This window comes from Boleophthalmus pectinirostris, unplaced genomic scaffold (genome assembly GCF_026225935.1).
Source record: "Boleophthalmus pectinirostris isolate CB_2022bp ecotype Guang Dong unplaced genomic scaffold, ASM2622593v1 HiC_scaffold_7, whole genome shotgun sequence".
NCBI lineage: Eukaryota > Metazoa > Chordata > Actinopteri > Gobiiformes > Gobiidae > Boleophthalmus > Boleophthalmus pectinirostris.
In genome coordinates, this window is record NW_026571473.1 from 24,312,357 (window position 1) to 24,328,106 (window position 15,750).

Genomic DNA, 15,750 nt, shown 5'->3' on the forward strand with positions numbered 1-15,750 from the left:
GAGAGGGCTCGCTTCTCCACAGATATGACTTGTAGCTTGGCCTAGTGATGCCACCTTATTTTCTCCATGGAGACTGATGCTTATAAAAGTACAGTGGAATTATCCAGACAAAGGAATAACATCCATGGAGACAAGTATGTGGGGATGCTCCACCAGAAAAAGTGACATATTGTGCCTTTAAGGGATTTTTAATTTTATGCCAATTTTACTAAAAAAATAACTAAAAAACTAAAGATACACTACCACAAGTTTATTATGTAAATAATGCCATTTTAAGAAAATTGATTGAAACCAGTTTTATTCTTTGTCATTACGGTCCAGTAGCAAAATTGCAATCAGATATGTCCTAGATACAAAGAGGACCCACACAAAGATCACACCAAAACATAGCAAAAATCAAAGCACAATTGTGAAAAGAAAACAACAACACACATTTACGAACAAACAAAGGGGGCAATTCCAAAGCTCCTGATCGTCATTCAAAAAGGACACAAGAAACTTGGTTTCCCTTCTTTCAATCAGGTTCAATGAGTTAACAAAAAGTTTCAGGTCATTCTTAGAAGAGTTATTATAAATCCATGGTGTCGAGCAAGAACCTTCATAAAAGTAATTAGATATAGTTAACTGTTACTTCTAATTACGAGATAAACTAACTATTAAATTACAGTCTTATATTCATCCTTATTTGTATTGCAGTTCTCCACAGAGACCATTAGCTAAATTACATCAGTTGTAATTGATTACAGTAGCTAATTATACTGGCGTTATAGTAGAGTAATTAGTTAGATCACTCATTAATGAAACTAGGCTTAACTTATAAAGGTGCTTTACCTGATAATGAACCATGACTGAAGAACATGTTTAAGATTGGATTCTTGAGTTGTTAGCTCGACTGGCACTTGCTTTTGTGGTTATTACTCAACACATCCTTTGAATATCCTTTGGTCTTATTTCCTTCTCAGGTAGCTACTAAAACATTAGAAGGCCTAAGTGTCAAATGCAGGTGAATAAATAAAATATTTTTATTTGTTTTTCTTAGAAAATAGCTTATAGGACATTAAGTACGGTGGCACCAAACACCAAAAATAAACTAAAGGTCTGTTCAGATCAGGACATCAGAAAACGCGCTGGACGCCTCTAGTTGGACACCTTTGCATTTGAGTTTATTAACTTATTAACTTGAGTTTATTAACTTATTAACAAAGCATAGACGGCACAGATAAAATTCCCTCCCTGGACTGTGTGTATATATTTTTGAAATAAATGTTATAATGTTTCTTCTGTTGTCCCATTTTCTTTCCTCATTCATCATGACTAAGAAACAAGGCCATATTGGCGCTATATACTGTAAATTAAATTGAATTGCATGGAATTGTCCCATCTTCAATGTCCCCAGTATCACAAAGATGACTCTGAGGTATGCTACCTCTAGTGGATGCGTTATTTGCGAGAAGATATAGGCCTGTCCAGATTAGCTACCTCTACCCATATTCATATAACTAAGTAAATAACGGTGATTCTACAGTGGGAGCATTATGCAGTTGCTAAATTGGCCTGTCGATAGGGCTAAAGGTAGCACATATTTGATAGCATAATACATCAAAATGAACTATGCATATTCATATAAATGAGTTGAAATTTTAGGCAAGGCAAGGCAAGTTTATTTGTATAACACAATTCGTACACAAAGTAATTCACAGTTCTTTACAGAATAAGAATGTCTCTAATCCAAAGAAATATGTTGTTGGATCTATACAACTGTCAACAGATAAACGCAAAGTTGCTTATTTTGATGGGGTAGCAGCCCATTTCTACAGAACAAAGGATAGTGCCTTCTCTGCTGCAAACCTGGAAAGTCACAAATTTAGCATATATATAATTTTTTTAATATGTTAAGAAATATGATGGAAAAGTACCTTCCGAGGGGGACATAGGACAAGCAGTACCTGCAGAAATATACTTAACGTGAGTTATAGTGATAATTTGCTTTAAAGGATATTTGACTGAGGGAGACATACCAGAACATTGACCCGATGTACAGAATGCAAAACAATGAAGCCACAACAAAGCTGTCCCACTGTGATGTAAAATAACATAAGACTCAGCAAAAAAATGCAATATGTAATATTTTACTTTAAGGGTCAGTCCATATGAAATCAGCCGCCCTCCCCTATGACTCATCTCAGATTTGGCTGAAAAAAATTCCAAAAATTTCTAAAATGACCAAAAGAAATCTCAAATTTTAGCTCAATCCGTCGTTCTTGAGTTATGGCCCGTTGAAATTTTGGGTCCATGCTCACTTTTTTTGACACCTTAATTTATAAGCATGTTTGAGAGACTATAACTTTATATAAAATACAGCTGTATTATTGTAGATTCTTGGTCATAGATTCTGAATCTGTTGTCAAATATTGTGTATCTTTATTAAGGGGGTCGCTGTGAGCCCCCAAAATCTCACATTTGGTTGCGACTCAATTTTTCTTTTTTATATTTTTGAGGTCCAAGATCTATTTACTCCAAGCAGTTATTTACAAACTAACTGTTGAACCTGAATATTTGATAGAATGACCATTTCTGACAACAGTCTCACACTTTTTTGAGCTTTCCTGTGGATGGTGTAGAGTCACAAATATGGTCACAGAACAAATGTGATCTTTTTGGCCCCTTCTCGGTTCCCCATGTGGGCACAGTTAGATGTTGATAAAATGTTTACCTGAGAAACTTTGACATATTCTGATTAATTTAAAGTAATAAAAATATCTACTATTAACTTCCTTCATTTCAAATGGAATTTTTGAATATAAGGTCTCACGGGTCAATGTGTCAGACACAAAAACATACATATGAAACCTTACCCAGAATACTGTCGTCTGAGTCAGCACAAAGCCAATCTGAAAAAAGAAATCATATACCAGAGCATAATGCGCCAAATGGTTTAACGTAAATATAAATTCTGACATTTATTCACAATACATCTGTCTTGTCTGTGGAGAGAAATGGAAATCTGCACTTCGCAAATATTATAAAATATTATTAAAGACAAATATTAATCCAGAATATTTAAAAAGTTAGTAAGGTCAGGATACAGCAAAAAATAATTTCTTGATTATAGGACATGGCTGGATGGAGGAGAGATAACACAGACACAAATACTCAGTTACTTACTATCATCCAAGTGGCAGAAGTTCCTCTGGTGTTATCAAACATCTTGTCCAGCTGCCCTGATGGTCCTTTGAGAGACAAAGTGCTGTGTGAACACAAGAAATGTGATTTAAATCAAAACTCTTTTCATCTATCCAGAATAAACCTCAGTCGGACTCTGACCTGATCACAAGAAACATGTTTCCCACTACAAAAGGAGTGAGGCCAAATGCTGTGAAATTACGCAGCCAGATACCCTGTGGTCAAAATAAAAAAAATAGCTTTTCATTATTTTATATTTTGGTAATTGTGGACAACACTGTTGATCTCAATTAATCAACTTAATTGAAACATAATAAACAGCAGATTTTTATGATATTTAATAAAAAAAAAATAGCTACATAATGTTAGAGATGGTCTAATATGGATTTCTTGATTCAATATTGATATAACTTTTTTTCTTACTACTGTGGCCAGCAACTAATACATTCTAATACCAATATATTACAATTTTAAAATTCATCAGTAATGCCCACAAATCTATGTTAAGTCATAGAAAAGTTCACAAATTAACATTTTACTTTGTAAAAATTATATTACCTGGGAAATAAAATCATTTGTTGCATGATTAGCCACATCATGTAACTTTTTGTATGTCACACAGCTGCAGGCTGCTGGTACTACACCATACAGTACAATATGAGCAGTAGCACCTGAAACCAGGGATTACTATCTAGACATTTTTATTTAAAATATTTTAGATACATGTACTGGTTTAGAGCAGGGTGTTCGTTTCTTACTACAAATGAGCTTCCAGCTCCAAGGATGAAGACTCCAGTGAATAGGATAACATCTGAATAGTATTCATGAACAATCCAAAACAACATGCCAGTTTCCTGTCAGAGATCAAATAAAATCAGGGCACTGCTCACTACTGTGAGTACATTTTAATTTAAAGACTTATTCTGGAAATCTTACCCAGAGTACGTTACCAATGACCATACAAATAGTGAGCTGAAATGAAACAAGTCATAACATTTAGGTATGAGTACATCAACAGTACGGACAATTTAAACAGTGACCGATAATTTAAATATCACAACATAAAATGATTAAACTTACAGCAGTCCCTGCATTCTTAACTTTGTCCAATCTCTTTGCCATTTCCTTTTGCTGCTTCTCTGTCTGTTTCCTCTTTAATTCACAATCACTGGCATAAATTTGAGATGACTGACAACGTGGTGGTGGGCTTAAGTAACAGATCAGTCCCACGAAAAATCCAACCTTGAAAAGGTTCAATGCAAATATTAAACAACTCTGCCACAATTTACATGGAATGATTCAGACATTATAATTGTAAATGTGCAATATGACAAAATTACTAGTCCTTACCAAAACAGTAGACAGGATTTCTTGCAGTGTTTCATTGTGCCTTAAGGTATCCTTTAAAATTAGAGTGAATGATATTTTTTAGTGTTTAGCATTTAGTACATTTAGTATTGTGTATGTAATACATCAAATTTTAAAGTGATCTTATCTCTATGATGATATCCAATTTTGGTGATGGCCATATTTGGATTTTACATTTCTTGTTTAAAGCAGCTCTATGCTAAAACTCGGAAACTCCTCCTTGTGGGCAGTGACCTGTCACTTACACTTGAGTGAGTGAAACCCCAGTAAAATGTCAGTACATAAAGATTAACATTAGCTACCTGAAAGGAAAAATATCACTTCTAGTTGTACATGAATAGTGGCACATTTTAAAAATGTAACAAACTTCTGGGTAAATGTGCAAATGTCTCCATTGTTCAAGTTTAGATCATGCATTACTTACAAATATTGCACTACATGCCCCATGTACAGCCTCGTCAAATGTTTTCTCCAAGAACAAAAACAGGATGCTGAAAAAATATAAACCTAAATTAGCATATTTGTACATGTAATTTTAACAGTTGTTTCATTGTTTACCTTCCTAGTGCACAAATGGCTCCAATATTGAAAAAAACCCTGAAGAGATCATTCCCTATTCCAGGAAGAAGAAAGAGAAATACTCCCTGCAAGAGACAGTAGCACATCACAAATAAACATCTGGAACATTATAAGCATATATGAGGCCCCATTAACATAATACTTACCAGAAAAGAGCAAATTTGACCAAGACAAAGAAAAAAAGAAGGCCCGAAGTAATCACTATAACGTTTAAACTTAAAATTCATCTTAACAAGTAACTGGACATGCAGGAAGCAAAACACCAATGACCACATGAAGCTATCCCACTGTAAAGACAAAATACTAATAATCATTGGACTGGTGGAGAAACAACAAGTTAATACTGAAATAATGATAAGGGAATAGCAGCTTACCCAAAATGCTGCATAGAGAGTCATCCAACAAAAGCTCTGCATGGAATAAAGTGTACTCAGATTTTACTTCAGACATTGGTTTATAAAGGTATTAAAAGTTGTCTACTAGCCTATTCTAGGGTTAGGGCATTAAGTTAGTTCAACCTGGCGAGACAAACAGAAAGAGAAAGAATTAGTAAGCTTTATTGAATGAGTTAACTTTGGCGTTCAGACCTTGGCAGGCGACATGGCAATAAAAGGCGTGGTCGATTAGATTATTATATAGGACCATGCATATTTTTAAGAAATATCTCAAAGGAAAAGAGGAGCAGAAGAGGAAGGGAGGAGGAGGAGGACTCTTCCCTCAGGCGCTGGTTCTGACTGGTTCTTGGTTGCACTTGATTGAGAGTTGACAAATGGAGGCTCGAGGAGAGGATTCAAGCAGAAGGACGCGAGCGATATCATGCATGTTATGTTACTACTTGTAATGTTAAATATGCCATCAGTAACAAGGCTATATGACTAGGCTATATGACTAGGCTATATGACTAAGCTAAAGCTCTACTACTATTGCTCATAACGCACATGCAATCATGAACTACTGACTAATTCACACAGACCTAGTTTAACTTTATAATCTTACGATACTCACAACCATAAACAGCAATCCCGCTACAGCACCCATGACGAGTTTGTGACTGTGTTTCTTCTGGCCCGGGACGGATAGCGGCTGTAGTCCAGCACACCGTTATATCGCAAGTTTCACTTTCGATTTGATCCTTGGGCTTTTTTTAGCAGTCACGGGGTCATGTGGCGGTCTCGATCAGCTACAAAAATAGTCTAGTTTAAACCTGTTGTTGTCTGTTATTTTATTCTACGATAAACATTTTGGATTCTAATATAGTTTGGGTAAAAGAATGTTTAACAATTAAAGGCTATACCTTCCACATAATTTTATTCCAATAATGTTAGTCCACTTAGTAAAAAAAAGAAAGAAAAGACCAGTCTTAACGACTTTTCCAGCAGAACAGTTTTTAATCTGTATCTTGTATTTCAAAGTAAGGATTATCATTTCTTTTTTCTTTTATTTATTATTATTATTTATTTCTTCTTCACATAGTCAAATGACCAAGAGAAAATCCGAGGCATTTCCACACCCCACAAAATTAGGCAATACCTGCAGGAAAAATGCATGCTTCATTACACCATTATGTTACTCAGTGGTCTACAATATGATAGAAGAGATACCCACCAGGCACTTGATGAAATGTGCAAAATGCAAAACATCAAAGACAGATCAAAGCTCTGCCACTGTGGAGAAAAGTTATTTGTCATTATAAATGAATCTGTTTTATGTAATCATCTATTCCTGGAGCTTACCCAGAACAGTGCCAGCAGAGTCAGCACAAGACAACTCTGAAACAGTAATAAAATAAAAAAAAAAAAAAAAAAATAAAAATTAGAATAATATTTTTTGTGTGTGATATTTCTGCACTTAGGTAATACATTTCAGTCCAGTTTGATTTTCAGAATTTATTTATGTCAATAAAACCTCACTTACAAGCAAAACAGATGTAACTGCTACCCTAGTATTGTCAAACATCATAATTCGCTGTTTAGAGAAGTCCTCGAAGGGCAGAGTGCTGTCAGAAAAATAAATCTTTTGAGCTTCACATCACAAACTCACAATATTATATATCCATTATACAAACCTTTCCAACATGCAAACATTGCCCACGGTGTAAAAGATACTGAACAATAACATTGAGAAACCAGGCAGAAATCGCAGATAGACTCCCTGCACAATGCATTAACATTGTATCAGTCATTTCATATTCACTACATCTTAACATTAACATTTCACATGACTTTTATATTATTTTACCATAATGGTGCATCCAGCTCCAAAGATGAAGCAAAGAATGGCCAAAATAGGTTTAGGACAGTGGCGCAGAATGTAAAACAGCGCCCACACAAGGAATTTTAGAAGAAGAAGCATCAAAGCTGGTCCCCAGAACTGAAACATTAAAATAGTTTCATATTATTACCATCACAGGAAGGCAAGTTGAGGTATTTTAAAAGTTTACACTACTTACCCACAGGACTGCAGCAAGGATTACATAATGCAAAGCCTACAATAAGAGAAAGTAGAAATAAAATATATAATATGATATATATGATAGCAATCAAAATGTATGACATGCCAGCTCATGTCTCTGTTGTCAGTTCTGTCATTTTTTTTTTTTTTGGGATAAAACTTCAGTTCAGTGACCACTAAGTTACCAATTCCTGTGGCATTGCATTATTTATGACCTACAGAGAGGGTCATAACATCCTTTAATACAGGTGAACAGCTAACATGATTACTGAGCATTTTTTCAAACTATGGTTAAGAGTTAAAAACATTTGTGCTATTGTTACTGGCCACGCCTCACTTCCACCAGTTTGAAAATATTGTATGTTTACTATCAGTCTTTAGGAGAAAAAAGGTTGGTCACTGCTCCTTTATCATTTTGCAAGTTAAAGTTAAATGTGTACTATATTATATACTTGTTCCTGTTTGTTAAGCCTGCACTTACCTTCATAAGCTTGTGTTTAACTTTGTCCTCAAGTTTGTTACTTTTTCCATCCATTTGATCCTGTTTCTTTCCGCCCCTGGGTTTCTTGTCATGCACATTCTCATGTTCCCTACTTGGACTTCCTTGGCCTCTTACACCTCCAGGTCCACTGAGTCCACCCATCTTCCCCATGGCCAGAGAACCAAGGCCACCCAGGCCCCCCATCGCCAGAGAACCAAGCAGATTTAAGCCTCCCATTGCCAGCGCTGCTATTCCTCCCAGAACCCCCATAGCTAGGGCTGCACTTGGATGGTTTTCCTTGCCTCCCGTACCTTTATGTTCATTTAGTCCCCCTATAATGACAGTTACAAGTCCACCCAGGTTCCCTATAGCCAATGCACAAAGTCCACCTGGTCCACCCATACTAAGAGCTGCCAGTCCACCCAAAACCTCCAGCGTCAGAAACACAAGTCCATCTAGTTTCCCAAAAACCCGAGCACCAAGTCCACCCAGACCCCCCATAGTCAGAGCTGCAACTCCTCCCAGACAACCTAGACCCAGTCCTCCTAACCCCGCTAGACCTACAAGAGCTAGCACTCCCATTCCCCCTACAGCTCCCAGAACCACTACTCCAACACCTGCTTGTCTCCTCACCCCTACATCCAACACTGCATTAAGAGCCAAGAGAAGGACTCCAAGTTCGGGAAAAAGCAGTACACATAGACACTGCAAGAAAGGATTTGGATTAGTAAACTTTTTTTTTTTGACATAGAGCTACAATCTTATCCATCCATTGTTTTTTCTTTTTCAATTCAAAATTATTATCTCACCTGAGCAATTCCTCCAATATCACTATACCATTCAGTGTATGTCTCCCACTTAGATTCATCCTTTCAAAATATCAGCATATTAAATATAAGCTTTGTTTTAGTAGGGAGGGGAAAATACTGGTAGCAGTATGAAAATGAACAGACAAAAAATCAGTTCTTACCATATAACTGTTGCAAACATTCTCCAATTGTTCAGATAGTCTCTTAACGTGTGCTGAGGCATCCTAAATTGAATATAAGTACTTAGTTAAATTTTTTGAGGAGTAACATAAATTCATCAGTCTGTACTTACATTCACAAAAGTTTTAACTTTTGCTTCAACCATTTCATTGATCTTCATTTGCACTGAGTGCTCAATCAGAAAAATTAGGCTGAAAGGAGAGTTTTTGGTACAGATGATGTAGTTTATTTTGTTTTGACACATTCAGATGTAGGGCTAACAATAATTAAACAAAAATAATAAAAACCCTCATGGGTAAAGGCAAATCTGCAAATCTATATTATCTCAGAAATGCACTGAACTGGAGCACAGAGTATGTGACACTTCTGTCTCTATGCCCATGTGCACGTGGGAAATGCATTGTAGTGAAAGCACATTTCATTCATTTGTAGGGCTTAGAACTTTTATTCAACAACAAAGGCCAATCTGCATCTGCAGGCCTTATTGATGCAGTCAGGGTATCAACAGGAATATGGTGATTAGTTCACCACTCAACATCTTTCTTCACATGAGTGCCTTAATTCATAACTCGACTTTTGAATTTGTCATATTTGTGATTTGTTATTGACACTAACCTCCCCAGGGTGCATATGGTTCCAGCAGTGTAAAATGAACTGAAAATGCTGAATCCAGTAAGAGGAAATAGAAGCATCAACACTCCCTGAAAGAAAAAAGGAAAGGAACAATGAAAACTATGAAGAAACAGAAATGGCATCTCAATCAATAAGGAAACAGATAATAAATCGTTTTTCCCAACCTGTCTAACCCGTCCCCTAAATTTAAATAGAAAGTGATGGAATTCAAACTAGAATATCCTTTTCTTCTTTCACAACAAGACATATGGAGTTGGATTCTTACCAGTACTTTGCATCCAATGCCGAAGCCAAAACACAAGATGAAACCAGGATTTTTTGTGGTGCCCCATTTAAAATCCCAGAGAGTAACAAGCCAGACACTAGCTCCAACTTGGAGACCACACACCACCGACGTGAGGATAAAACTGTCAGTCTATATAAGGAAAACACATTTACATTGTGGACACATTATATTAATATTTCCAATATTTTAATCTAGGTAGCTTACCCAAAATGCCACAAAGAATGCCAGGACAAAACAGACCTGCAAGAAAATGACAATATAAAATTATAATGTTACAGTATGAACTAAGAATAATGCATGCTGTCTGCTCAGAAAAATTGAATGGTCATGTTCTGATTTGTTTAAGTCAGAGTAAGTAATAATCTAAATGTTAAAGTAAAGTGATTAGGTGCACTAAGTAATAGAGGTGGTGGTTTCCTTGGAAATGTTAATTGTGTTCCCTATTATGTTCTACAGTATGGCAATAAACTCCATGGAAAAAGGTGAACTCAGAACCTTCTTGCTGTGAGGCAAGAGTGCTGATGTTTTTCAAGGTATTTTTAGAAATAACATTCTGTAGTTGAAAAATGCAAATAATGCAAAAACATCTCCATGGAGAAAATGACACCCCCACCATAAGTTAGTCCAGTGCATGAAATTATATTACATAAAAATGTCATGAGGTACTTACAAATGTCATAGCCAGAACTTCTGTTTTTTCCATCATGGAAAATCTGAATATGAGTAGAAAAACTGATCTGATTCTCTTGCTTTGCTTTTAAGGAAAATGATCATCTTGTTACAAACCGCTTTCTTAAATAATGGACAGCTCTAATGTGATTGGCAGAAAACCTCTAGTGAACCTCCCCATCCAATAAGAGAAAGTAACTTGAATACAAAGAGATGAATGAATGAATAAGGGTAATAACATCTTATCAAATTCAAAACATGTTATACAGCAGCAATTAAGTGTTAAACAACTATAGCTAATGTTAATAATCATGCTTACATAATATATTCATATAAATATCATATTCACAATATCATAATGTATTTAATAATGTGATGTTTTCTGTTAAAGATTTTTATTATGGTATCATCATCATATAAATGCATTAAATTACATACAAAGTCACAAAATGAAAGCAATTTGGAATACATTAATTTGACACTGACATAATTAACCTTTGCAAATAAAAATAACTTTCAAACAGAAAGTCAGCACTTTCTGTTGTTAAAATATTTACACAATTAAAAAAAAAATAGCAGCAGGTGATGAGCAGGTAAAAGGACTTCATAACAAAAATATTAATAAAGTGTCTTAATGAGTCACAATGTCATGGTTTGGTTCACTTTATAAAGACAGACACCAGCTTCAAAATGGCTTCCCTGAAAATAAAATACATTATGATTAGAAGTGTCTTTGAAGGTAACATCCAAAACAAAAGCTTTGTAACAAATACTCACCTCACACAAGGAATATAGGACAAGCTGTACCTAAAGGAAAACAGTTCATTTTAAGTATTCAAAGACAAGTTTATTTATTTTAAGTATACACCGATAACAGTTTTTAAAATAATAATTTATTCCTTGCAATCTGACAGAATGACTATTGAAGTGAATGAGCCCAAAACACACTGACTCACATCAGAGTTTTGTTTTGTTCTATCCAGCTTTTAGCCATCAGCCATCAAAATTTGACCCATGTCCAAATGTATCTGCTTTCTTTTCCCTCAGATGTTAATTTCCTCTTACACACTACACTACACCTACTAGGTGCAATGATCAAGATATGAGCTGTCAGTTTCATCTGTTAGAAGTTATAAGAGGAGGGTGACTTACCAGGCAAATGACAACACCTGCAAGATGACAAATAGCAAAGCAAGCCCAAAGTTTTTCCACTGTAAAAGAAGTATAGTTAATTATTCCACTTGCATCTTTACAGAGATATATAAAGATGAAGGACTTGCTAATATCTTACCCAAAATGCTGCACAAAGAGTCAACACGAGACAAGTCTGCAACAAGGTGGGCAAAAAAATAATTAATTAAAACTTTATACAATCGCAGTGAATTAGGTTTTACATTTCTGAATGAATATGTTGTTGTACAGTTACACAAAGCATGAATTATGGTCCAGAATTATCCTAGTCAGTTAGATTATATGTTTTCCCTATTATTGGATAAATTCTCTTACGATCATAATAGTGGTGGCCAGTGCTCTTGTTTTGTCACACATCCTCTTCAGTTGCTTCATGGGTCCCATTAGAAACATGGTGCTGATATAATATACACATAAGAAATATTATTAATATCTGTTTGTAAAAGAAAAACAGGTACAACAATAGACATGTTACATTATATGTTGCGTGTTTTTTTTTTTTAAAGGTACACTGTTCAACTTCCCATAGAGCATCGACCACATGTGTCTCTGTGGAAAGGTCATTGTTTTGCCAGTAATGTTCCACAGTATGACATTAATTAATTAATTAATTATCTTCATGGGGACAAGCAGGTGATGCCATGAGTCAAAGTTACAGAGCAGAACTGTGGAAAGGCCAGTCTTGTTGAATAATAGAAAAAACATGTTTAAGTTTAAGAAATCCAAATTTTATATGTTGAATTTTAATTGTGAATAATTCCAGGGAAAGCAATAACAACAAACAGGTAGCAGACTCTCCACCAGAAGTTACATATTACACAAAGATTATGAATTTGTACATTAAGAGGCAGTTCAAGATACAAAGGAATTACTTTGGAAATGTAAATGTGAATATAAGAGCAGTATGCAGATTACATCTGCCAGGAAGTTGACATTTAAGAAAACCAGAAAGGATATTTTTTGGACCAGGGATATGTTTATTTATTAATTTATGAAAGGGGATAAGAAGTCATGAGATATGGAGTGTTTTTTGTTTGTGGCACTAACCTTCCAAGTGTACATATGTTCCCAAATGTGTAGAAAACAATAAAAAGAGTGATTCCAATTTTGGGGAGAAAGAGACAGCCAACTCCCTGCAAAGACACAGAATTTAACATCTCAAATACTTGTGACTGTATGACTTTGTGACTGAAGAATAAAAACAATGTAAGGCTAATCTATAAATCCAAGGAGAAAATGTACTATGCAGCAATGGTTTCCAAACTTATTTCTATTAAGTAGGATTAGCCTTGTCTCACACTCTGCACACCCTCTCAGGTCAGGTACTAGGCAAATAAATCTACTGAGGTATTGTCAATTATCACTATTATATTACAGATTACCATAATCCTCAAAAACATCCTTAAAGTTTTGTTAAATAAATTCAAATATTTCACTTTTCCGTAATACCCCTTGGTAAGTGCTGTTAGAAGTAGGCTCATGTTAAGATGTTGCAGCTGGGACAACAGAAGAACAGACCCTAGCCTAACAGCACTCCTGGCGTTTGGTTGATGTGTAGGCTAGACAGTGATAATGATTTAATACTTTAATAGTACAATTTATTTAAATGAACAGAAAGTGAATGACGGCTCTAAAACATTCCTCAAAGCTCGAACAACCTGTCTGGCAACATCGCCCAGGCTCCTGAAGTCTTCCTCATAGCGCAGAGATTAACGATAGAAACTGGCATAATAAGACAAATGGAGAGGAGATTTTACATACCAAAATTGTGCACCCCACTCCAATAATAAAACACACGATGAATCCTCTGATACGGGTCGTCCAGCTCAGTGTCGAGGCCTCGTTCACCGTCTGCACACAGTATTTGTTTTATTGATGAGGAGCTTGCGTTAGATGCAGGTGCAGCTAGCGTCTGATTTTACCTCCAAAATGGTGCGATCCTCTCTCCGCGACTCTTCGCCACTTAACACAGATTTTAATTTGTCCATGGTGGTAATAAATAAAAAGATGCTCAGCTATGTTTCTTTGTTTACTAGTTTAATGACTGAAATGTGTGGCTTTCTTCCAATCGGTGTGCGCTAACGTCACCACAGGAGACGCAGGTAAAACACACCTGACGCATCTGACGCACCTGACGCAATGACTCATGATAGGTAACAAGGAAAGAGGGCTCACTCTGAACAGTAAGAGCACTGGCGACACGTGATGAATATTGCTTTTGATCAGTTACAGTTTATATTTAATCCGCGGTCATGTTCGAATAATCGTCTGCACATTGGTTGCAGTAGATCATTTATTATTTATTAGGCCTACTCACAATTGTTAGCTTGGAAATATAAAAGCACATAAATTACACGGTAGGCCTAGTAATAAGACCTCTATACCTCTCACACTACAGGGAGAAACTACAAAAAGTAAATATTTGGGTAAGCCTAGCCACCATGTAGCCTATCCCAGCCGGAAAAAAAAAATATATATATATATATTTTTATTACAACCAAAAGAAAATAGCCTAACATAAAAATGAAAATAGTTGCAACAATGAGAGTATAGACCTACAGGCTAAACAGGAAAAGTAAAATGACAAAGGTTGTCCCATTGTAAGTTTCACCAAAAAGAAATGCTTTATTCTCTGTGTTTGTGTACTTTTATAGCACATGGTCTTTAACCGTCTTCCTCTGACTCTGGTCTTTTTTCTAGCAGTCCCATTTCCAATGGTGAAGTCCGCTGGAGTTTTGCACGGACCACACTGTAAATAAATAAGTAAATTACAGCCTAAAACACAACTTTTATTTGGGATGGGGGAGGTTAAAGTGACTGTGATATGTGATTTATCTTCTCTCACAAATAAATTATTGAAAAAAAATCTTGACATTTAAATATGCCATATGCTTGATACAGGAACAGTAATACTGGCACTTTTGTGACATGAGCACATGCTGCAATAATGAATAAATACTGTATTTCCTCATGAATATAGGTCTATATGTAGTCTTACCAGCTAACGGATGAAATAGATCAATCCAGTGAAGGGCAGTGCAGACATCAAGGTGCCAGGAGAAGCACATGACCACAAACATCATATTGCTATGGTCACTCAAGTCCCATTGTGGCTCCTGGGCAGGGTACAGGATGAAACCAATCTGTGGGGGAAAAAAAAATATTAAATTGTCTGAAATGAACTTCAAAATCTAGAAGGTTTAGTCATAAACTAAGACTAAGCATAGATGTGTTAACCAAGACCTAAACCAACCTGGACATATAAACCTGAACTAAAGGGCTGAAAAATGTTTGAACAATGCCTAAACCCTCTTCACCAAGGCTGTACCAAGAAAATATATATATTTCTTGTACCTGCCAATATCATAATCCTTGGACAATAGAGACTGCAGAACGTATCAGTTCGAGAGTAATGTTTCCTCTGTAGAAAACTTCCAGAAAAATGGATCAGAGCATCTGCACAGATGGTGTAGACCAGGAGTTGATGTACTGTGACATCTACCATGAGCCGGCTGTGTATATCGTGTGAGTGATACCTAGAAAGGAGAGAAGATACATTAGAAGTTATAGTTAGTTTATAGGTGCACTTTGTACCTCTTATGGTGTGGTGGTCCTAAACCAGCTTGTATCCATGCAGATAAATGCATGCAATGCTATAAATGTTCCACAATACAGCATTATTAAAAGCATCTATGTTGCATTTATTTAATTACATGGAGTTTTTATTGCTGAAGAAAACCTAAAACATGCATTTTTCTGTGAGGAAGGTCACTGTGGAACATTCCAGGCAACCTAATAACATCTCCATGCTTCTTTAAGTTAAATTTTACAAAAAAATTATTAACCTGTAACACCATCATCACATTAGGTTTAGCTATCTCTGTCCTATTAACTGTTATTCATACTGAAATAAAAATTCA

The 15,750-nt window shown here is 35.7% G+C and overlaps 3 protein-coding genes across 5 annotated transcripts; all 3 read right to left on the minus strand.

Moving 5' to 3' along the window:
- Positions 1-1,638: 1,638 nt before the first annotated feature.
- Positions 1,639-6,261, minus strand: LOC110154848 (uncharacterized). Of its 3 annotated transcripts, none has more exons than XM_020918894.2 (15): positions 6,136-6,261; positions 5,505-5,540; positions 5,277-5,417; positions 5,110-5,195; positions 4,976-5,042; positions 4,534-4,584; positions 4,264-4,425; positions 4,120-4,155; positions 3,942-4,037; positions 3,325-3,398; positions 3,166-3,247; positions 2,856-2,891; positions 2,019-2,077; positions 1,917-1,946; positions 1,639-1,848 (listed from the first exon to the last, which is right to left on the minus strand). In XM_020918894.2, the coding sequence occupies exons 1-15, from the start codon at positions 6,166-6,168 to the stop codon at positions 1,812-1,814; spliced, it is 1,026 nt and encodes a 341-aa protein (XP_020774553.2). In that variant the 5' UTR covers positions 6,169-6,261; the 3' UTR covers positions 1,639-1,811. The 3 variants fall into 3 exon arrangements, with proteins under 3 accessions (XP_020774553.2, XP_055021095.1, XP_055021094.1); XM_055165120.1 differs by having other exon boundaries at positions 5,505-5,648; positions 6,136-6,249; XM_055165119.1 differs by lacking the exon at positions 2,019-2,077.
- Positions 6,262-6,478: 217 nt separating this feature from the next.
- Positions 6,479-10,772, minus strand: LOC110154892 (uncharacterized). Its single transcript, XM_020918940.2, has 15 exons — positions 10,641-10,772; positions 10,175-10,210; positions 9,950-10,099; positions 9,667-9,752; positions 9,164-9,242; positions 9,033-9,095; positions 8,872-8,931; positions 8,063-8,767; positions 7,580-7,615; positions 7,369-7,500; positions 7,196-7,281; positions 7,045-7,126; positions 6,864-6,899; positions 6,736-6,794; positions 6,479-6,660 (listed from the first exon to the last, which is right to left on the minus strand). The coding sequence occupies exons 1-15, from the start codon at positions 10,674-10,676 to the stop codon at positions 6,585-6,587; spliced, it is 1,722 nt and encodes a 573-aa protein (XP_020774599.2). The 5' UTR covers positions 10,677-10,772; the 3' UTR covers positions 6,479-6,584.
- A 342-nt stretch (positions 10,773-11,114) lies between these two features.
- Positions 11,115-13,993, minus strand: LOC110154855 (vesicle transport protein SFT2B-like). The gene is made up of 8 exons (XM_020918902.2): positions 13,753-13,993; positions 13,592-13,681; positions 12,878-12,963; positions 12,146-12,227; positions 11,931-11,966; positions 11,792-11,850; positions 11,417-11,446; positions 11,115-11,338 (listed from the first exon to the last, which is right to left on the minus strand). The coding sequence occupies exons 1-8, from the start codon at positions 13,816-13,818 to the stop codon at positions 11,299-11,301; spliced, it is 489 nt and encodes a 162-aa protein (XP_020774561.2). The 5' UTR covers positions 13,819-13,993; the 3' UTR covers positions 11,115-11,298.
- Between the last annotated feature and the right edge of the window lie 1,757 nt (positions 13,994-15,750).

Bases quoted from the DNA above. Each gene is read 5' to 3' on its own strand.
- LOC110154855 (XM_020918902.2), bottom strand. From the start codon at position 13,818: ATGGACAAATTAAAATCTGTGTTAAGTGGCGAAGAGTCGCGGAGAGAG. The intron at 13,682-13,752 runs GTAAAATCAGAC...TACTGTGTGCAG, and splicing joins AGGATCGCACCATTTTGGAG to ACGGTGAACGAGGCCTCGAC. The intron at 11,967-12,145 runs GTAAGAGAATTT...ACCTTGTTGCAG, and splicing joins TGGCCACCACTATTATGATC to ACTTGTCTCGTGTTGACTCT.
- LOC110154848 (XM_020918894.2), bottom strand. From the start codon at position 6,168: ATGGGTGCTGTAGCGGGATTGCTGTTTATGGTT. The intron at 2,892-3,165 runs GTAAGTAACTGA...TTCTTTTTTCAG, and splicing joins CTTCTGCCACTTGGATGATA to ATTGGCTTTGTGCTGACTCA. The intron at 2,078-2,855 runs GTAAGGTTTCAT...TTTACATCACAG, and splicing joins CTCAGACGACAGTATTCTGG to TGGGACAGCTTTGTTGTGGC.
- LOC110154892 (XM_020918940.2), bottom strand. From the start codon at position 10,676: ATGATGGAAAAAACAGAAGTTCTGGCTATGACATTT. The intron at 7,127-7,195 runs GTTTGTATAATG...TTTTTCTGACAG, and splicing joins AATGTTTGCATGTTGGAAAG to CACTCTGCCCTTCGAGGACT. The intron at 6,661-6,735 runs GTGGGTATCTCT...TTTTTCCTGCAG, and splicing joins CACATTTCATCAAGTGCCTG to GTATTGCCTAATTTTGTGGG.